Source organism: Danio aesculapii, chromosome 6, assembly GCF_903798145.1.
Source record: "Danio aesculapii chromosome 6, fDanAes4.1, whole genome shotgun sequence".
In the NCBI taxonomy this organism is placed as follows: domain Eukaryota; kingdom Metazoa; phylum Chordata; class Actinopteri; order Cypriniformes; family Danionidae; genus Danio; species Danio aesculapii.
Genome location: NC_079440.1, coordinates 48,024,782 through 48,048,365, shown reverse-complemented (window position 1 = coordinate 48,048,365; position 23,584 = coordinate 48,024,782). Strand labels below are relative to the sequence as shown.

General features: G+C 35.2%; 1 protein-coding gene across 1 annotated transcript in view; it reads right to left on the bottom strand.

Annotated features, from left to right (window-relative positions):
• cntn4 (contactin 4) overlaps positions 1–23,584 on the bottom strand; it is a 308,523-nt gene that overhangs the window by 164,738 nt on the left and 120,201 nt on the right. Inside the window, exon 5 of the mRNA XM_056460400.1 lies at positions 1,465–1,668. Within this exon, the coding sequence (XP_056316375.1) occupies positions 1,465–1,668 (204 nt within the window). The remainder of the gene's footprint in view (positions 1–1,464; positions 1,669–23,584) is intronic.

Here is a 23,584-nt window from a genome sequence, read left to right as displayed (position 1 = left end):
TTTTATTCCATTAAGTTCTGACAACATTTCTGCCAACTTTCAAATTAAATTATTGTCATTTGTGGCATTTTGCATTTTCAAGTGCTGTGAGTGAAAATCTGTGTTATTCCACCAAATTTTGCTTTCTCAAGGTGAAACACTGCCGATAAAAAAAACTATTCAAGCATCTGTCAAATTTGAGATTTTGGGCTCTTTGAATTTCCACTTAGTGTTTTATTCAGTCTAACTTTTAAGTGGTTCTTTGTTGCAGTTTATCAATTTGTGTTAGTTAATTTCAATTACAATACATACTTTTAAAAGTTATTTTCTCAAAATTAGTTATTTTCTTTTTCACCTTAACTTAACTCTGTTGTCTTCAACAACGCTTACATTAACAAAACATAACCGTTTTATTGATATTTATATTCTGAATGTTTTTCCAAAGGGATATGTTCACACATAGTTTGCCTCATTACATACATTTAATTCTACAAAAAAGTGTGGGATTATTTCTGTCTGTTTTCATATTCTTATGAATTATAAACAAAACAAAGTAAAAAATTAAAATAAAACAAAATAAAAAAGTAAAACTAAATAAAATAAAACAAAGTAAAACAAAGTAACATTAAATAAAACAAAGTAAAATAAAATAAAACAAAATAAAACAAAATAAAGTAATAAAATAAAACAAAGTAAAATAAAATATAATAAAATAAAGTAAAATAAAATAAATTTAAATAAAATATAACAAAATAAAATAAAATAAAATGAAATAAAACAAACAAAATAAAACAAAGTAAAATAAAATTAAAAAACTAAGTAAAACAAAATAAAGTAAAACAAAATAAAGTAAAACAAAATAAAATAAAACAAAATAAAATAAAATAAAATAAAATAAAATAAAATAAAATAAAATAAAATAAAATAAAATAAAATATTCACTGAAATTTCGAATTTAGTGTGCAATAACCTAAAATCTTTCAAATGTATGCACAGTTAATGTTTAATGCTAGAAATAAATTACTTTCAAAATATATACAAAAGTATTTTGAAGAAAGACAAGGGGGGTATAATCTGACAGAAGAACAACAATTTAGGAGGTTGAAAACAAGGACAACTTTAAAAAGTTTGTGTATGTCTGTATGTGGTGTGAAATTATGGAACAGAACAGATTTTCAAACAATGTCAGGATATTAATAAATTTAAAAAGTTGTATAAGTATATATAATTAAAGGAATATGATGATTAATAAAATATAAGAAAATAAAAGAATAAAAATAAAAGATAAAGGTATGATGAAATTTCAATTAATGGCCGTTTGCAGTACTATGTAATGTATATATATATGTACATACAACAAATTCTATAAAATAACATGCTTACAACGATGCTTAATCAGCTAAGTTTGAACTAACTATTTGCAAAGGCTTAATAAATAATTCCATAGTGTGCAGTTATTATAATGTGTACAGTGATTATGCTTACCATCTGTGCGCAGAATGAGTGGAGTTGGTGGCCCTTGTACTCGTGTTTTGGTGACAGTATTGGTCACGACACAGGTGTAGTTTCCCACATCCGACGGCTCAACTTTAGCGATATACAGATTCCCCGTCTCTTGAGACACAAAGCGACGAGAGTCCTGCTTTACGAAGGACGGGTACTCGTTAAAAATCCAGGAAAACGTCAAAGCTGTAAAATGAAGAAGAAAAAGGAGAGAGAAGACCATCAACATCACACATGAGAAGAAAGAGGTCAGTCTACTGCCCTGAAACTACATTTTGCATGAACATAACTAGAGTACACAGTGACCTTTCCTTTCTCCACAGAGCCTAATATGAACCAGCCTGAATGCACCTGTATTATGATGTCACATAGACTGTAATTATAGACATATTGCACAGTGTAGACTGTTATAACATGGCTACAGAGATTTACTTCATCACATTTTGTAAATACAGTAAAGATTTTATATGCAAAAAGTTTGCAGATGCAAACTAAGTTATTCAAAATTAGCATTTTTCTCAGCCTTACGTTCACTTATATCGATGTAAATAAAATAAAAGGAACTATTTATTGCTATAAAAGTAAAATTCCTTGTGAAAAATGCACATTTTTGAAGTACACTTCAGATAAACTTTTCATAAACCATTTTATTCTTTCATAAAAATATGACTTGCATGATTATCATTATTGCCTGATAATTTGCATGTAGATACGATTTGTTCATAGAAATATAAGCTACTGTACATTGTAATCACATTTTCTGTTTAGTTAAGGTTATGAATTGTATTACGGGTTCTCTGCACAGTCTACTCTTGATGTTGAAAATTCAACTATATGTTTACTAGAGTGACTTTTATTGACTTTTTTGTAGTTTGAATTAATATATTTAAAAACTTTCAGGATTTAGTATGTTAACGAATACTGTATGTATATAGCAATGTTGATGTACAGTTGAAGTCAGAATTATTAGCCCCCTGAATTATTAGCCCCCTTGTTTATTTTTTTTCCCCAATTTCTGTTTAACGGAGAGAAGATTTTTTTAAAACACGTTTCTAAACGTAATAGTTTTAATAACTCATTTCTAATAACTGATTTATTTTATCTTTGCCATGATGATAGTAAATAATATTTTTCTAGATATTTTTCAAGACAATTTTATACAGCTTAAAGTGACATTTAAAGGCTTAACTAGGTTAATTAGGTTAACTAGGCAGGTTAGGGTAATTAGGCAAGTTATTGTATAATGATGGTTTGTTCTGTAGACTATCAAAAAAATATAGCATAAAGGGGCTTTATATATATATATATATATATATATATATATATATATATATATATATATATATATATATATATATATATATATATATATGTCTAATATCCCATGGCCAGAAAGCGATACATCTTTTTTTTTTATAAATTGTTAAAATGTTGGCATTCTTAATTCAGCAAGTCCAGACACTGATGTGTACACTATGATTTTATATAAAATCCACTTTAATGTGTGATATGACTAAAAGTAATATGGTCATAAACAAATATTTTCTCAATTCAAATGAGTAGTGGCTTGGACCCAGAAACAGCATTCCATGCGTCACTGATACGTCACGACTTAACATGCGGATAGCACGCTGCTGCTGCAAACATTATATATATTATATATGGAGGGTTAAATGCTCTGTGAAATAAAAAAACAAAATTTTTTATGTTATTATTACTATGTTAGTATTAAGTATATGCATAAGCAAGTGTGCTAAAACAGTGACATAATTTGCATATAAGGGATATAAACATACAAAGCTTGCAGTTTGTCACTTCCCTCTAAATGAACCAATGATTTTATTGACATTACCTCATATTTCAGTTTCTCATCAAATCATCGGACCAATCAAGTCTATAGTGTATGACATGTCCCACCCACTTCATAAAACTTCTTATTTGCTTTTCAGTTAATGTGCTTGAGCTCTCAATGGCAGAGCTATGATAAAATAAAACACTATTGGCTGTTTGATAAAAAGGGGAGGGGCTACTACTGTATATGTCCAGCCCTGTCTTCATGTTTCAGATAAAATTAGTTAAACATTGAATAAAAAAAAAAACACCATATCAAAGCTCCTCCCAGGACCTTTAAATGTGACCTAAGTAATGCTAGAAGTTTTAATTTTCTTCACATTTTACAAAACAAAGCTTTCAACACGCCACTTCACACTACATTAGACAAATAAACAGGCAAATAAATCAGTCTCAGCTCAGAAGAGTTAGTAGTCCTGCTTTACGAATAAAAATCCAGGAAAAAGTCAAAGCAAAGAGGGAAAAAATGGAGAGAAAAGATTATCAACATCACACATGAGAAGAAAGAGGTCAGTCTACTGCCCGGAAACTGCATTTGCATAAACATAACTAGAGTACACGGTGACATTTCTTCTCTCCGCAGAGCCTAAATGGCATATGTGGGCTCTGCTCATGAATCTTGCACCTCCCCAGAGTTTCTAAATTAGCACTGGGGCTACATGCTAGGGTGAAAATTAATCAGCCTGAGGAGGGTTGTGTGGCTTAGAGGGTGAGAATTAATGACACGACGGATAACCAGTGCCCTGTGACTAGTTGGCCCCTAGTCAAGGGGGAGAGTGGTGGTGTGTAACCAATGCTCAAAAATCCACAGCACTAATCGTTTAAATGTTGGTTAGTTAATGGGTAATCGGCAGAGACAAGTATGATGTGATAATCATGTAGAACTTTACAAGAGCAGTTTTTTGATGGCAAAGGTGTAGTCTGGAGAATTCTATTTAAAAACTACCTGTCAAAAAAGTCTTTGCCCCCCTCTGAAATAAGAAGCCCATTAGAATGCCACTGGCATTATTTTCATGACAATTCCATCATCCAATTGCTAATAATCAACAATAATGTATATTTACAAATATGTTTTATTAATACACTTACCGGCCACTTTATTAGGTACACCTTACCAGCAGCGGGTTGAACCCTCTCTTGCATTCAGAACTGCCCTAATCCTTTGTGGCATAGATTCAACAAGGAACTGGAAATGTTGGTCTATATTGACATGAGCATCATGCAGTTGCTGTAGATTTGTTGGCGGCACATCCATAATGCAAATCTCCAGTTCCACCACATCTCAAGGGTGCTCTATTGGATTGAGTTCTGGTGACTGTGGAGGCCATTTGAGCACAGTGAACTCATTTTCATGTTTAAAAAACCAGTCTGAGTTGATTTGCGCTTTATGACATGACTACTATCCTGCTGTAAGTAGCTATCAGAAAATGGGTACAAGGTGGTCATAAAGGGATGGACATGGTCAGCAGCAATACTCAGGTAGGCTGTGTCATTGACACAATGCTCAATTGGTACTAATGGGCCCAAAGTGTGGCAAGAAAATATCCCCCACACCATTAAAACACCACCACCAGCCTGAACCGTTGATACAAAGCAGGATGGATCCATGCTTTCATGTTGTTGATGCCAAATTCTGACCCTACCATCCGAATGTCGCAGCAGAAATCGAGACTCATCAGACCAGGCAACGTTTTTTCCAATCTTCTATTGTCCAATTTTGGTGAGCCTCAGTTTGTAATTGTAGCCTCGGTTTCCTGTTCTTGGCTGACAGTAGTGGCACCCGGTGTGGTCTTCTGCTGCTGTAACAAGGCATTAGCACCAACAGAACTGCCGCTCACTGGATATTTTCTCTTTTTTGGTCCATTCTCTGTAAACCCTAGAGATGGTTGTACGGGAAAATCCCAGTAGATCAGCAGTTTCTGAAATACTCAGACCAGCCTGTCTGGTACCAACAACCATGCCATGTTCAAAGTCACTTAAATCACCTTTCTTCCCCAATTCTGATGCTCGGTTTAAACTGCAGCAGATCGTCTTGACCATGTCTACATGCCTAAATGCATTGAGTTTCTGCCATGTGATTGGAAATTTGCGTTACTGAGCAGTTGGACAGGTGTACCTAATAAAATGGCCGGTGAGTGTACAGTATATAGTCAATTGTCAAAAGTCAGTTGTCAAGTACACTTAAATCAATTATAAAATATGCTTATTATATAAGTAGAAATCCCATTAGTGTTTATAGCAGACCTGGTCAACTACTTTATACTACAACTACTATTAAAACATTTATAAAGGATAACTTTTTATTTCAAGTGATGTATTATTGTAATTATAATTATTCTTATTTCAATGAAATGTGCGTAAAAGTCAAGGTAACTTAAAAATTATTAAGGTCATTATAAATATTCCCTTTTCAGAAAGGATCATAATTCCATTTAAATGTCAACCTTGATATGAGAAAATTATGATTTAATCAATAGAGAGCCAACATTTAGCATTTTCATTAGGGTTGTGCTGTTTGATAATTCATTCATTCATTCATTCATTCATTCATTCAATCATTCATTTTATACCGCTTTTCTGGGGCCGGGTCACAGGGGCAGCAGTCTTAGGAGAGAACCCCAGACTTCCCTCTCCCCAGACACTTCCTCCAGCTCCTCCGGGGGATCCAGAGGCGTTCCCAGGCCAGCCGAGAGACATAGTCCATCCAGCGTGTCCTGGGTCTTCTCTGAGGCCTCCTCCCGGTGGAACATGCCTGGAACACCTCCCTAGGTAGACGTCCAGAAGGCATCCGAAACAGATGCCCGAGCTACCTCAGCTGACTTCTCTCGATGTGGAGGAGCAACGGCTCTACTCCGAGCTCCTCCCGGGTGACAGAGCTTCTCACCCTATCTATAAGGGTGCGCCCTGCCACCCTACGAATGAAACAAATTTCGGCCGCTTGTATACAAGATCTTTTCCTTTCGGTCATGATCCAAAGCTCATGACCATAGGTAAGAGTAGGAACATAGATTGACCAGTAAATCAAGAGCTTAATCTTTCAGCTCAGTTCCTTCTTTACCACAACGGACCGGTACATTGACCGCATTACTACCGCCACTGAACCAATCTGCCTGTCAATCTCACGTTCTATCCTTCCCTCACTCGTGAACAAAACCCTAAGATACTTGAACTCCTCCACCTGGGGTAAGGATTCTCCTCCAACCTGGACATGACAAACCACCTTTTTCCGGTGGAGCACCATGGCCTCGGACTTGGAGGTGCTGATTCTCATCCCAGCTGCGTCACACTCTGCAGCAAACCACCCCAGTGCATGCTGAAGGTCCATGTTCGATGAAGCCAACAGAACAACATCATCTGCGATTAACAGAGATGAAATCCTGTGGTCCCCTCCAGTCAAAATCGGTCCATGAAAATTATGAACAGAATTAGTGACAAAGGGCAGCCCTGCCGGAGTCTAACATGCACTGGAAACAAGTCTGACTTATTGCCTGGAATGCGAACCAGACACCTACTCTGTTCATACAGGGACGAGACAACCCTTAACAGAGCGCCTCTTGACTCCATACTCTCAGAGCACGCTCCACAGAATGCCACGAGGGACACGGATGAATGCCTTCACCAAGTCCACAAAACACATGTGGACTGGTTGGGAATACTTCTATGAACCCTTGAGCACCCTGGTGAGGGTATAGTAACCCTCTTGCAATGTTTCAGAGCTAGTGTTGCCAGATTTGTGCAGTTTGATTCACAGAAGTTGTACAAATGTTGTTTATACTGTAAACTCAAATACTTTTTTTAGCCACATCCATAACGCATGCTTATTTTCCTCATTTAAAATATAAAATACGTTTACGGTTTCTTTTTTTTTGACACTGTGGTTACTTGTTTTGGAAAATATAAGCAGATGTTCCAATAAACTGTTAACATTCACAAGTTTATTTTTTGCAAATGTCACATTTACAATGCAAGAACTTATCATTATGATTATACATGTTTGTTTTTCTTCCAGAAAATAAGTTGAAGTGGAAAATGTGCTTAATTGTCATAAAAGTAACATTAGAAGTTTTCATTTTCTTAGTGAAGTTCTTCGCATTCCCAGTTACAAAGCTTCCAACGCACCACTTCACACTACATTAGACAAATAAACAGAAAAATAAATCAGTCTCAGCTCAGAAGAGTTAGCAGTTAATCTAGGTCAGCTGTAATTAATTTAGAATAATTAAAAGAACTTTACTTTCAGATAATATGATTTTCACCAAGTTTGTTATTAAAACAATTTGGAGTGGAAAATAGGCTTGATTGCATAGAAAATCGAGTTATAAACCAACTGTGTTTCATTATCTTGAGGCTAAATGTACTTTGTTTATGTGTTTATTTTTACTTGGATTTGAAGGTAGTCACTTCATATATTATATATATATTCATACTACAGTATATCACACAAATAAACAAACATATAGTAAAACAATATGAACTCTGAGAGCTGTGCTGGTTGTTTTTTTTTTTTTTTTTGTCGACTGCTCCTCTCAACGAAATGCCGGCATACGCTTAATGTCACATCTGTCAGTGCTCGGTTCCTCTACCAGCTCAGAAAAACAGTTTTAAACTTTACCTCCTCAAATTACGATTGTTTTGCCTTTTGCTGATTCAATTACCCACAATACCTGTCAGAGTCCCTCTATCAAGAATGAGACTAGAAAAACACAAGATGAAACAAGCATTTCAGTACAATTCAGGCATGATTAGAAATGATAAAAGAATGCCGAAAGAATCAGCTCATAATCAGTTCTAAATAATCAGCCTTTTATATATTTTTAACCCTATTCAGAAAGTTTCTAGGTCAGTGCTGCTAGATTTCACTATAAAAGCACCCCAGCTTTTTTTATTTTTAATAAATGAATGAATTTTATTTATTTTAATAAAGAAAATTTCTTCTTATCTGTCATTTTCCCTTCCATTCTAATTATTATATATATTTATTTATACAACAGTTCTGTCTAGTTCTCGAATCTGATAGCGATATTCTCCAGCATGTAAATGTTTAGATTGCAAATATGTAGTTTATTTATAAGGATAGTGCCTATTTTAAATATGAACAATTTAATAACAGCGCATCGGCATCCATCAGCCTGTTATTAAGCAGAGCAAAGATGGTTGACATTATCCATCCACAAGATGGCGACAGAGACCACATAATAAGCCCTTACAGGAGAAAAACTCGTAATTTCTAACTACAGCTGATCAAATGTACCAAAACTGGTGAGTGACATTTTAAGTCAATCTCTCTCTTTTGTATATTGTAGTGCTGTATTTATACCATAGTAATTGTAGTGTAGAGGAATTCACATATCAGGAGTGTATGTATTTGGTGTTAGCCACTCTTTGTATAGCCCTGATCCCTCTGTTTGTTTCTAATGAGTCTCCTGTTTTCTTGTTTTACTAGTTCAGTAAAAAGAAAAAATGCCCGCATGTGTTTAGCGTTTTTCTTTATCGCAAACACAACAGCAATCTGGTAGTGTTTGCGTTGCTTTGGCTTTTTTGCGGTTAATTATTGTGTTATCCTGATTGCAACAGAGAAATACAATGTCTCTAGACTCATGGCATTTCATGCCATTCAGCCTTATAATCTTAAAATGTCAGCAAAATCACCTGTTTTGTCATCACTTTAGAAAGTACGCTAGAGAATCATTCAAATACTAGCTCTAAAGTGACGTTTGTGAAGTACCAACGGTTTCTGCTGTTCTGACGATGTGAATGAATGGTGGAAGAAAGTAGTTCCTCATACAAAAGGTTTAAGACTCTCAGTATTTGATTTTCTTCTTATATACACGATTTTGCCGCCAAACTGTTTTATAAACGCAATATCACACTTGTAGCAGTGCGATGTGGCTGTATATCGTCACTGTTGGGACACTATGGTACTTGACCTGTGGCCTCATGCCAACGCACGCCTCCCACCAGTGCCTCCCATCATCTCTACCGTTTACTCCTATATTATTGTTGATATCTCTTAGGAAAAAAAATCCATCTTTCCTTCACATATAAACAATTTAGAGATACATTTCAAACCCATAACAATTACACACACACATTCACATAATTGCATGTAATACACAGCATCATTTATTATATCACTTACATGTGATATAATAATACACTCAGTTTGTGCTTTTGTTTTGTTTTCTCATGTTTATTGTTAAACCTGCCGTACAGTAAGCATGCAGAATTTTTTCTTCTTCTTTTCGTTTCTTTCCCTATACATGCCCTTATTTGTCTTCATTGAAATTGATCTCATGATCAGTAATCTGCCAATATTGCTTTCAAGAACTGACAATGAGCCAAAAAATCCTGATCAGAACACTTTTAATTTCTGTCACAGCTTTGCATTACAAATGCCATGCTGCTGCTCAAAACAGCAATAAAGAAATCAGTTGTCAATCTAATAAGCATCTGTGGAGGAACAATGCACTGAAGCAATGCTAAAGCAATGTGCATTTCCCGTCACCGCTCTTTCTGTGGAGAATACCTACATCTTAGTCAAGCAAAGCACTCTGAGGTTAGACATGTTGGCATGTGAGCTTTCCATTTGTGCCGTCAATGATAAATCCATTTGCGGAGCGTTGTAATGTTGCACTTGGCCAAGGCTCTCGGCTCCCCGACTGCGCATTTAATCGACAGGCACATAGCATCTCTCTGGCTTAGCCCAATCAAACCCACTCACTCGTTAGCTAATTAAACAAAACAGTCTTGGAGGATTCCTGCCTGAGCACTGGTCATTTATCACAGTTTGATCTCATCCATAGCTGTGGGCTTCTGCTATCCAGCGCACAGAAGGGGCTTGGGTTTTCCACCTGTGAACCCTGAGAGCTAAGATAACTTCATACAGGCTAGCATACAGCTGCGGATAGTTGCAATACTAGAAAGTGCTTCTATAAAAGGATGAGCAGGACTTATGCTGTTGCCAGACTCGGCCAATTCAGTTTTTTTTATTATTAAAGTCAATTATATATTTTAGTTTTATTGATTAACATACACTCATTGAAATAAAAGGCAGTGCCCATTTAAAAGATAGTTTTTTGTGCGTTTTAGGTACTAATATTCAGGTTGGGCCATTTATATGGATACACCTTAATAAAATGGGAATGGTTGGTGATATTAACGTCCTGTTTGTGGCACATTAGTATATGTGAGGGGGCTTGTAAATAACTCATGAAAGAATAAATATGCATTAAAACCAAGCACACCATTGTTTTTTTCTTGTGAACTTCCCAATAAGTTTATTAAGGTGTATCCATATAAATGGCCCACCCTGTACAGTAAGGTGGCACGGTGGCTCAGTGGTTAGCACTGTCGCCTCACAGAAAGAAGCTGGTTCTAGCCTCGGCTGGGCCAGTTGGCATTTCAGTGTGGAGTTTGCATGTTCTCGCGTGGGTTTCCTCCGGGTGCTCCAGTTTCCCCCACAGTCCAAAGATATGCAGTTTAGGTGAATTGGATTAACTAAATTTGTTTCACAGTACTGGGTTGCAGTTGGAAAGGTATAAGCTGCGTAAAACATGCTGGAATAGTTGGCGGTTCATTCAGGTGTGGCAATCCCTGATAAATAAGGGTCTAAGCCGAAGGAAAATGAATAAATGAGGTACTAATATATAACTTTATGGAATTCTTTTGGGACCTTTAAGTGCATAAGTGTACTGTTAGAAAGGGTACTGTTCTTTTTTCAGTGCAATTAAAAATTCTTTAGTCATAGTAATTTTTTTTGTTAGCAAGAAGAGTTTTCTTGAAGAAAATTCTTAAAAAAAGAAAAAAAAAATGTGTAAGAGAGTAAACCTACAGGTTAAAAAAACATTATTGAATATAAGCAGCATTATATTAGCAGCATAAATTTAGGGTTGCAAAATAAGCTAGCATAACCCGATCTAACCTAACCTACTTTCTAGGGAGCATTCTTTATATGTTAAGTTCTGGAAACATCATTACAATAAACATAAAACAAAACAAAACAAAACAAAACAAAACAAAACAAAAACAAAACAAAACAAAACAAAACAAAACAAAACAAAACAAAACAAAAACAAAACAAAACAAAACAAAACAAAACAAAACAAAACCAAGGCCGGTGCAGCAGCGCAGTGGGTAGCACTCGCCTCATAACAAGAAGGTCGCTGGTTCGAGCCTCAGCTAGATAAGTTGGCATTTCTCTGTGGAGTTTGCATGTTCTCCCCGTGTTGGCGTGGGTTTCCTCCGGGTGCTCCGGTTTCCAAACACAAGTCCAAACACACGCGCTTTAGGTGAACTGGGTAAGCTAAATTGTCTGTAGTGCATGAGTGTGAATGAGAGTGTATGGGTGTTTCCCAGTGATGGGTTCGAAGCTGGAAGGGCATCCAACAACAATGATGATGATGATGCGAAAACTTTGTATATATTTATTTTGTTAGTTTCTTGTCTTTATTTCTTGTTTTGTTGTTTGTTTATTTTTGTATATATTTTCATAATTTGTTGTGATTTTTTGGATTGGACACTTTTGCACTGTAAATAAACGCAGTGCAAAAAATGCAGTCTAAACACCTTTGCACCATAGTGCTACGTCGGCTGAGCCATCATTTATTTTTGTCTTGTTTCACACGTACCCTGACAACGCCTCTGTGTAACAACGACAACAATGCTAACAACGAGGACAAAAACAACAACAACAGCAACAACAATGCTAACAACAACGAGACAAACAACAACAACCAAAACAACAGCAACAAACTCAAGGAGCAATCTGTATCATTTACAGTATGTTTAGGTGATTTAAATATAACCTCCCTGCAATCCTCTGGAAATGTTATCTTGTGTGTTATCAAATAAACAAATAAAAAAAAAAAAAAAAAACCTGTAGTTTTATCAACTGGATCTCAAAAAATAACCAATAAAATGTCAGCTGGGAATCCATGAAAAATGTAAAACAATGATATGATTACGTAAAGGTGCTAACTTGAAGTTTTTTGATCATTTCAATATTTTTTTTTGTGTGTGTCTCTCTGATGCTAACCCTGTGCTTTAGAAATGTCTGATAAGTCCCTTGCGAGGGATCTACAGTAATGCCTGCACGCGCAGACATCTGGGGCTCACGGCGGGCTGAATAGCGTAATGTGATTTTGTGCTATCTCACATGGCAACACAGGACTCAGAGCTGAAATCCTCATACCATGCATTCAATCAATCATTCCTCATAAAGCTGAATTTATTATTAATTTCAAAGGTAAAAACTTCAAATGCTAAAGCACTACAGCTGCAGGCGTTAACATTGCTTTTAACAACAAAACAAAGCCTCGCAATGAAAGGTCACAAACAGTTGCTCAAAGGCTGTTGTTGCAACCCAGAGGATTCCTTCCTGCTGAAATCAATTATTCAAACACTTAGATTTGTTTTCTCATACGCTTTGATTTGCTTAGGTATCAAGGTCCAAAGAAATGAATGTGTACATAATGCAACGAAATGAGAAAATCTAGGCAGATAAAACACAACATCAAAGCAAAACACTTTCATTTTTTCTCCCTGATATGAAACCTTTTCTGTTAAAGCACTTGGCTCTCAGCTGGACTCTTAGAAACATTATAAATGCTACGTGGAATCTTCCATACAGTATGTGAAATGTTCAAGGTTCGCTCTGAAATGTGATGTGTAAGAAGCCGAGACTCTTCACTTTGAAGGGTCCCTAGAGGCGACTGTCAGATGCTGACAAAACTCCGTTTGCATTATACCAAGAACGCTGGTGTTGCAGAAAGTCAGCAGAGAAGTCAACATAAAACGAAAAAGGTGGAAAAAAATAGACTGTATAAGATTTGTGCAAATTGTACGGACATGTGGAGAGTATTAGGGAAGATGAAGGAAACAAATTTTGCTTTCGAAGGGCAGGTCTGTTGTGTAAAACTGCACATTTTATAATTTAGAACTCAAACACGCACACGCATACATGCACTCACTCACTCACGCATACATGCACTCACACACACACACGCATACATGCACTCACACACACACACACACACACGCACACACATGCACACACACAGAGAGACACAAGCGCACACTCACAAACACATATATGTATTTGCATACACATATACAAAGTCAAGATAGCTGATGACAAGGCAGAAGTATATCATAAATATTAAATACATTATATATATATATATATATATATATATATATATATATATATATATATATATATATACACTGCATATATATAAAGTGTATTAAATATTCTTTAGAAATTTTTGTTAATGAGCAGTTGGACAGGTGTACCTAATAAAGTGGCCGGTGAGTAAGACGAATAAGACGATCTGCTGCAGTACAAACCGAGCATCAGGGAAGAAAGGTTGTTTAAGTGACTATGAATGTGGCATGGTTGTTGGTGCCAGACGGACTTGTCTGAGAAAATATCCAGTGAGCGGCAGCTCTGTAGGCGCAAAATTGCTTTGTTGATGCTAGAAGACAGAGGAGAATGGCCAGACTGGTTAGAGCTGATAGAATGGCAACAGTAACTCAAATAACCTCTCGTTACAATCAAGGTTTGCAGAAGAGCATCTGTGGACACACACCACGTTAAACCTTGAAGCGGATGGACTACAGCAGCAGAAGACCACACCGGGTGCCACTCCTGTCAGCTAAGAACAGGAAACTGAGGCTACAATTTCCACAGGCTCAACAAAATTGGACAATGGAAGATTGGAAAAACGTTGCCTGGTCTCATGAGTCTCATTTGGAAGGTAGTGTATTTACATCAAATCGATTTAATAAAAGTATCGAAATCGATTTGATGTAATTTGATTACCTTCAAATTCATATCTAACATTGGTGTCAAACATATCATAACATGTCAAAAAATGATTCTGGAACAGTGATGTAAACGATATTTGACGTGTTTTTGATTGCCAGTTTTAGATGTCTTTTTGACATCAAGGTAGTTCACATGCATTGTAAGGATACAAAATGCTGTGTAAATTGGTCATTTGTAATTGAAGCTTTCAGATGAATAAAGCTTTTCTTTTATTGTAATACTTTTATTAAATCGATTTCATATAAATTGACTACTGCGATGTCAAATGACATCAAAATGACATCTAACATAGGTGTCAAAAAACACATCAAAACAGGTCAAAAAATATGGAACCGTTCAGGCTGGTGGTGATGGTGTAATGGTGAGGAGAATGTTTTCTTGGTACACTTTGGGCCCATTAGTACCAATTGAGCATCGTGTCAACACCACAGCCTACCTGAGTATTGTTGCCGACCATGTCCATCCCTTCATGACCACAGTGTACCCATCTTCTGATGGCTACTTCCAGCAGGATAATGCGCCATGTCATACAGCGCAAATCATCTCTGACTGGTTTCTTAAACATGACAATGAGTTCACTGTACTCAAATGGCCTCCACAGTCACCAGACTCAATCCAATAGAGCACCCTTGGGATGTGCTGAAACGAGAGATTTGCATCATGGATGTGCAGCCGACAAATCTGCAGCAACTGAGGGATTAAGCCACGAAGCCATAAAGCATTTGGCAGTTCTGAAAGCAAAAGGGGGTCTAACCCGGAACTAGTAAGGCCGGTGAGTGTATACATGCAGTATATTGTTTATTAAAAATGTTCCATAGTCATACAGTGTAACTAATACATTAAAGTAAAACAATCTGGCCTGTATTTTATTAAATAAATTAAAGAATAAGTGAATATATAGAGTTCTGTCATAATGTAAACGATTAAAAACATCTTGCTGACAAATGAGTAAAACCTATTGGTCTGAAAGATGGAAAACTGGAACACTAAAAAAAAGTTACATTTACTATAAATGTTTATTTTAGGGCTGAATTATGTGTAAACAGTCTTTTAATGTATCACCCAACAATTCTTATTCTGACAAGATTTTTTTGGTATATAAACTATTGTTACACTGGATTGATATTGTGATGTTTCTCATGGTAAAATGTATGATGTTTGCTTAGAAAAAAACGAAATGTTCTAATGCGTTTGGAAAAAATGCCACTATAAACATCTATCAACATATACATGACAAAACTAAAATCTATTTGAGCTTTTGCAGCCATTAACTTAACATGATGAAGGCGACAACGTAATCTGGTTCAGTGACAAATGATCTAATGTGCTGACACAAGCACTACTGATGAACGACAGTAACTACAACCACAATTAGAAAATAGATGTTTAGACTTTAGGCTACAGTTCTCAGTTCTGACAGTATGAGCAGTGTTTCTGACAACAATCCCTCTCTTTCAAATTTGCACAAGCCTGCGGGAAAACATCAGTGTAGGAAGTATTTAAAAAACACCTCACTATCATATTTCATTTTAGCGGTAAACAACCGTTATTACACCGGTGAAGAAACTGAGAGAAAAGACATATCCGCAGACAAAATAAAGCATCTATCACAGCAACCACCAGTCTCAGTTCCAATCAAAGAAAGCCATTCATTATTTTTCCGCTCTGTCATGCCGCAAGCAGGAAATAAAGCTTTATGAAAAGATGCACATATCTGCCTCTTAATCGCGCATTATCGATGCGAATGCTCTTGATGAATTTTAATGGCATCACAGCTGCCTGATCATCGCCTGTTAATAATACATGTGAGACTTGTTGTGACAACACTATGCATATTTAATCATTGTGCCCGGGATCGCACAAGCTTACTGTTTGGCAAACATGCTAAATAAAAGTTAATTGATTCATTAATAATTTTGTAAATAAATAAAGGATGAAAACAACAACAGCGATGAAAGGATAGAGTTCAGTAGCACTTAGTAAATGAAGACTTCAAGCAATTACTGCAATATTCATTATTAAAAGACAGAAGAATTAATCATCACCTTGGATTACGATCAAGTTTAAGGGTAAGTAATGTAGTAAAAATGGAAATCTTTATTCCTTTGTGTTTATGAGATCTGGCTTGGCAAATATGACTACAAATGCTGTGCCAGGCCAGTTATTGGTAATTGGTGATGCAATATTTTTAAGAAACACTTGATGATAAAAGAACATTTATTAAATTGCACCATAAAACGCATTTTCAAATAATTTGCATCACAAATACAGTTGTTGTGTAAAGAGATGATCAAAAAAAGCATATTTTTCTCTCTGATCTTTGAATGTGTTGCCATGTAAACACCCTCTAAAAATGAATAAATAAATAACATCTGAAATGTTTATGAAAAACATCATTTTAGTTTTATTCTGTAAACTATCAGAGGTGCGTTTCCCAAAACCATCGTTAGCCAACTAAGGTCGCAAGTTGCATCGTTACAAACATAGTTTGTTGATTTGGCGTTTCCCAAATCTATCGTTCCAACGAACATTCGCAAACTGCATCGCAAACTTGTGCACTTGCAACTACACCTCTGGAGCTGTAGTTAGAAAAATAGTTCCTGGCTGTGTTCTATTCCCAATTATCCCCTCTATGCCCTATTCATTTAGAACATTCTAACCTTCAAAGTTGGAATTATTAAAAATAAAAAAGCATTAAGGTCATCTCTCTTAAGTGTAATTTGCTTTCAAAGTATTTTTACAGTTCAGTTTTAGTGGTCTTCATGTTTACAATTGTGCTCCCTTCGCAGTGCACTTTGAAAACATTGATATCATTTTGAACACAGCCTCATGACGAAAGCTGTAGATGATCCATTATTTAAAAGCGGAATTTATGTTACGTCTCCAAAGCTTGTGAAAACAAAAAACACAGCATACGTTAATGCTTTTAATTTATAATAGCTTATTTATTTAGTATCTGTACTGTATATGATATGGGCCTGTTGGTTAGAACATTTCTGCAGTGGTTTGTATGTCAAAAAAGAATAATAATAATTTAATAATAACAACAACAATAATAATAATAATAATAATAATAATAATAATAATAATAATAATAATAATAATTATTATTATTATCATCATCATCATCATCATCATCATCATCATCAATATTATTAAAGTAGGATTTTTTTATTTCCTAATAAGTAATAAATATTAAATTTCATTTCTTAATAAATCGCCTCATTATTTATTTATTTTTTATTTATTTATTTATTTATTTATTTATTTATTTATTTATTTATTTATTTATTTATTTATTTATATGATTTATATATGATATTAGAATGTGTTAGCTTTTGTAAGTGATTTTATGTTTTAGAATAGACTATGTAATTTTCTCAATAATATTAGTAAAGCAAACATAGGCCTTATATGTGCCATTTACATATATTTCAATTAATATGGAAAATGAGTGCATGTTTTTAGCAAAACTAATATTGGATTTTATTTTAAATGTGTGTGTGTGTGTAAAACAATATAATCTGCACAAAGAAATTATGGGGTTCTTCCCTAAAGTAGTTACTCCACCCAGTTTAGAGCATCATTATGAGCGTTTTACGTCATAACTAATGTGGTTCAAACAATCAATCTGCGACAGAGAAACTACGGGTTTTGGGAAACACATCACTGCATCGTTCTTTTTCCAACCGATGCATCATACTATGATAGTTTAGCCACGAGTTACGTCATTGTTTGGAAAACGCACCCCAGAGCAGTTATTCACAAATTAACAAAAAAGTTTGATGTTTTCAATTTTAGACAACACAATACCAATGTTGTTACTGCAGAAAAGTTAAGAAATCACATTCCCACAGTTTTCCATCCATAAAATAGCAAAAGTGGATTCGGACATGCCCTTAATGCTTTTGCCCCATGTGCTTTAGACTTTGTGCCTAGTTCGTTAAAATAGAGCTCTTTGATTGTATGGCGGTTTGTTTATAACATTTCCAGAATGTAATACACTAATATACACTAGCTATACAAATAAGTATAAAGTAACAGCTTACAAAAGAGATCATTAAACTTAATCTTTTGAAACATTTGTTTAATAATTACAGAATGACAAAGCCCCATACAGAAATTTAATTTATGGCATTATGGAAATAACATTTTTAGAATACAAGTTTAGGTTTGGATTTCACAGATATAAGATAACATGTCATGCATGAATATACACAACATATATTTAAAAATACTGCACATTTCAATCACATTTTAATAATTGCGAATACATATTTAAATATATTAATTACACTTTTTCTAATATATTCATATCTGGCCATATGTTAGATTTCTGTATTGGCTCAAAAACAAAGCATTGCTTGTCAAGGCACCAAAACAGACAACTAATCACAATTATTTTAGACAAATAATAGTCTGCTGGGTTAATAATTGCGAATAAATATTTAATATATTAACTCTACTTATACTACTATTCACAATATTTCTGCAAGTACAGATAGCAGAGGTTTCTTCCTTCCTTTGTATAAATAATTGTGCAGTTCACTATCAATTCCAGAGTTACAAATCGCTTTGACACCTTTTACTTTTCCCCATGAATTCGCAACAAACACCTGTCACAGTGCGCCGTGTTCAGTGTCTGTCCTCATGTTGTCAATCACAGTAAGAACCCACGCGAGCAGCAAAAATCAGAAAACCGCAGCCATCTAAGAAACCCTTTGCTTGCGGCCTCCCAAATATTGCATCCTGTTTTCTGTTAACAGGACCAGACAGAGTGCACATGCTCTGTCCTCCCAGCGCCTGCAGGACTCCGGCCCGATGCCATCATGGCCATTGTTAGCGCCAGGGCAGAAAAGAAGTGATTTCAGCGTCCGCTACACCTGAAAGGGCCGCTCTCCATTAGGAAATGGAGGTCCGCTGCATTAGATTTCCACACTAAACATAGTCATTGAGTAATACGGATGCGGATGCCTTCTGAATGCAGAGCGGCTGGAGGGCTGGAGGTGGAGGTGGCAGCCGCTCCAATGCTTATGTGTGACTGATATGACCTGACTGCAACGCCACACAAAGCTCCATTTGGGTCTACGCTGCACATTTCGGGCCATTCCTGAAGTCATAGAAACGTTAACTCATGGCCATAATGGTATGTCCGACGATGAGGAATATGCATCTCAGGAGAAATATGACAGCTCTGATCAGATGCTCAAGCCTTCAGAAAGCTCCTGTACTCTGCGGTTTATGGATGTGCAAGGACATGGGAGGGTAAAATAAGAAATGGAGGACAAAAGATGAGAGATGACGCCTTGATGAGTCTTTGAAGAGTAAGAGACTAGTCATCTATAAAAAGGACTATGAGGACAAAAGCTTGAAATGCACAATCCGAACAGTGTCCTTCTGTGGTGTCATTCATTCATTCATTCATTCATTTTCCTTCATCTTAGTCCCTTATTTATCAGGTCGCATAGCTCAGACATCGTGCACAGCTAAGACATTCCCATCAACGATACCTTTCTTTTCCGTCGAGAGTCTAGTTAAGTTTAGTGCGCCCCAAAACCAGAAGTCAACACGACTAGTCCTTTTACCGCCTTAAAAACTTGAAACGACAGACTCTACCCCACTCCAAGCCTCACAGGACAAAGAGCCGACCACCAGCTAACCACGTGGGAACCCTCGCTCAACAGAGAGAGTCTTCACATCACAAAGGAACACAAGTAACACCACCAGATTACACTGAACTGGTGTACATTTAATGTAACCCTATAGAAACCATAGAAGGGTAAATTGATTAATTTTGGCTCGCTTGATTTGGTCTTACAAAATCCGAGGTTTTTACATCATAACATTTTCTCATTTTCATCCTTTACTCTTTCTACAACCTGTATGAATGTGTGTTTGTGTTAGACTTTAGTTTCTGTTAGATTAGTCTTTGTTTTTGTATAAAGAATAGTGCCTGTGCACATTTATGAATCGAATGATCTTTGATCTTGCTACCCTGATTGAACATAAATGAGTTTTTATTTTTGATAGCAAACGCTGTAGTTGAAGTCAACTGTGTGTTCGAACGATCGCTGGTTGATTCATTTGTTCAGATTTAAAGAATCAATTCCTTTGAAGCCCTCCTTAAATTAATCTTTGATTCACTTTGAGGTAATTAGCTACAACTTTCAGACTTGAACAACAAACCCAAGTAATATTAATGAACTTCAGAAAGATCGAAAGGTGGGAGACTTTGAATTGCAGTCTTGAAGTGACATGCTTGCATATACAGTTGAGGTCAGAATTATTAGCCCCCCTGAATTATTAGCCCCCCTGTTTGTTTTTTCCCTAATTTCTGTTTAATGGAGATTTTATCACATTTTTCATCTAATAGTTTAATTTCTAAACATAATAGTTTTAATAACTCATTTCTATATGACACTTCAATACAGCTTAAAGTAACATTTAAAGGCTTAACTAGGTTAATTAGGTTAACTAGGCAGGTTAGGGTAATTAGGCAAGTTACTGTATAATGAGGGTTTGTTCTGTAGACAAAAAAATTGCTTAAAGGGGCTAATAATTTTGACCTTGTTTTTTTTTTAAAAATTAAAAACTGCTTCTATTCTAGCCGAAATAAAACAAATAAGACTTTCTCCAGAAGAAAAAAAAACACGGTCAGACATACTGTGAAAATGTCCTTGCTGTTAAACATCATTTGGAAAATATTTAAAAAAGAAAAAAAATTCAAAGGGGGGCTAATAGTTCTGACTTCAACTGTATGTTTACTAATATCCCTAATGATATGTTCAGCAATCAGAAAGCTCAAGGTTATGGGATGGAAAAATGAGAAATGGAGGACAAAAGATGAGAGATGACACCTTGATGAGTCTTTGTGAAGAGTAAGAAACTAGTCATCTATAAAGGAGCACTTTGAAGACAAAAAGCATGAAATGCACCATCTGAACAGTGTGCTTAGATGTGGTTTCTGTGGTGTAAAGCATGCAAAATAATTCACTCATCTCTGTTAAAATATTAGAAAATAATGCATTACTTTACGAACAATTGAAAAGCCTATTGTTAATTCTTCTTTATAACTTAAACAGACACTCAGATGCCAGAATATGCGGAATAATATTGTGATTTTACATTTTTAGGCAATCATACTCTACCATTTGAAAATGTTGGGTTGTTTTAATGCAACATTGAGTCAGAAATGGACAAAACTAATTGGGTGGGATTTTTAAGATACACTTTTTAACCCAACTATTGGGTTTGTACTTATTTGACCCAAAGTTTGGTTTAAAACAACCCTGTAATTATTGCACATTTTTATAATCTAGAAAAAATTATACACTTGCAGACTTGAACAACAAACCCAAGTAATATCGATAAATTTCAGAAAGACTGAAAGTTGGGATACTTTGAATTGCCAGTCTTGAAGTGACATGCTTGCATAAATGTTTACTAATAACCATAATGGCATGTCCAGCAATGAGTAAGCTCAAGGTCACGGGACGGTAAAATAAGAAATGGAGGTTGAACAGAGCAAAATAATTCACTCAGCTCTGTTAAAGTTTTAGAAAATAATGCATTACTTTCCAACACTTCAAAAGCCTATCATTAATGCTTCTTTATGCCTTAAACATAATTAGATGCCAAATATGCAAGATAATATTGTGATATTACATTTCTAGACAATCACACTGCACCTACATTCTGAACATGTTGGGTTGTTTTAATGCAACATTAAGGCAGATATGTACAAAACCAATTGGGTGGGATTTTTAAGATACACTTTTAACCAACTGTTGGGTTTTTCCTTGTTTGACCCAAAGTTTGGTTAAAACAATGTAGTAATTGTTGCACCTTTTTCATCTGGAAAAGCAATAATCAAAATGATACACTTGCAAACTTGAACAACAAAACAGTAATATTGATGAACTTAAAAAAGGCTAAAAGGTAAGAATTGGCACTCCTGAGGTAACAGGCTTGCATAATTGTTTACTCATAACCATAATGGCATGTCCAGCAATCAGAGAGCTCAAGGTCATGGGAGGGTAAAAAAGGAAATGGAGGACAAAAACATGAGAGATGACACATTGAGTCTTTGAGGTGAGTAAGAACTAGTACTATAAAAAAGGAGCATTTTGAGGACATAACCCTGACAAATGCCTGGAAATACAACATCTGAACAATGAATGTGTTTACATGGACTATCTTAATGCGATTATAATGACATTTTGGCAATTTTGCGATTAAACTTTACCTCATGCAAATGCAATAATTTGATCTAAATAATTTGATTTATCTTATAATTGCAGTAATCTTATTAACAAAATTAGTGTATGCTTATTTTCACCTATTTAGTCATGTAAACACCATAATCGCATTATTTCCTCTAGTGGACTCATTCGGTGACCAACAATTTCACACAGCTCTACAAATGTTATCTGTGACATTGCAAAACTGTCCCTCCATTGCGAATTGCTGAATTCACAGACAAACCCAGCTGAAGTGGCACTGTCATCACATTTCTATGGTGTAAAATATAACAGTGCTTTGCATTAGATGGAAATGGGATTAAGAGTGTAATATTGAGATTACATGTAAATGCTATTTTGCGATTAATCCCTTACTCTGATTATTGTAAACAATCACATTATCTGTGCACATGTATGTAGTTATTGTGGTTATGTGTGGTTGTGTAACTGTACTATGAGCTAAAAATTTTGACTATAAAAAATATGCCAAAAAGTCATGATGACTACAAATGTTTTATGTTACTTTAACTTAATTAACTGAACAAAGTTTAACTTTTTTAATTTTAGTCAGTTTGACTGATATAAGTTGAGATGACTGGAAAAGTTAATTTCATCCAACTTAAAAAAATGAATGCGCAAGAATTTTCTCCAGTGTGTCAATAGCACATTACTTTCTAATAATTCAATTGTCCAATTATTCCTCTAAAAATACTATGATATTAGCTAAATAAATTGTGGTATTACTTTTCTAAGCAATCACACCTTAATTTTTTTTTTATTCATAATCATAATGGTATGTCCAGCAATGAGGAATATGTAACCCAGAAGTAAACTGACTGATCTGATCAGATGCTCGACTCTTTAGAAAGTTCTTGTATGCTGCAATTTATAGATGTCCAAGGACATGGAATGGAAAATCAAGAAATGGAGGACAAAAAAAGAGAGATGATACCTTGTTGAGTCTTTGTAGAGAATCTAAAATAGCTAGAAGCCATGCTCTATTATTGTTATTAACTCTCTATTAACACAAATGCTTTGTCCTTGGCTTGACTGCTCACTTGTGTCTCTAGTTGAAGACATCCTACAAAGGAAGTGTGATTGTTCATATTTTGGGTTAGAAAATTGTCAGTTGATAAATGTGATTTTTTAATTAAAACTATTTAACTATAAAACTATTTATTAA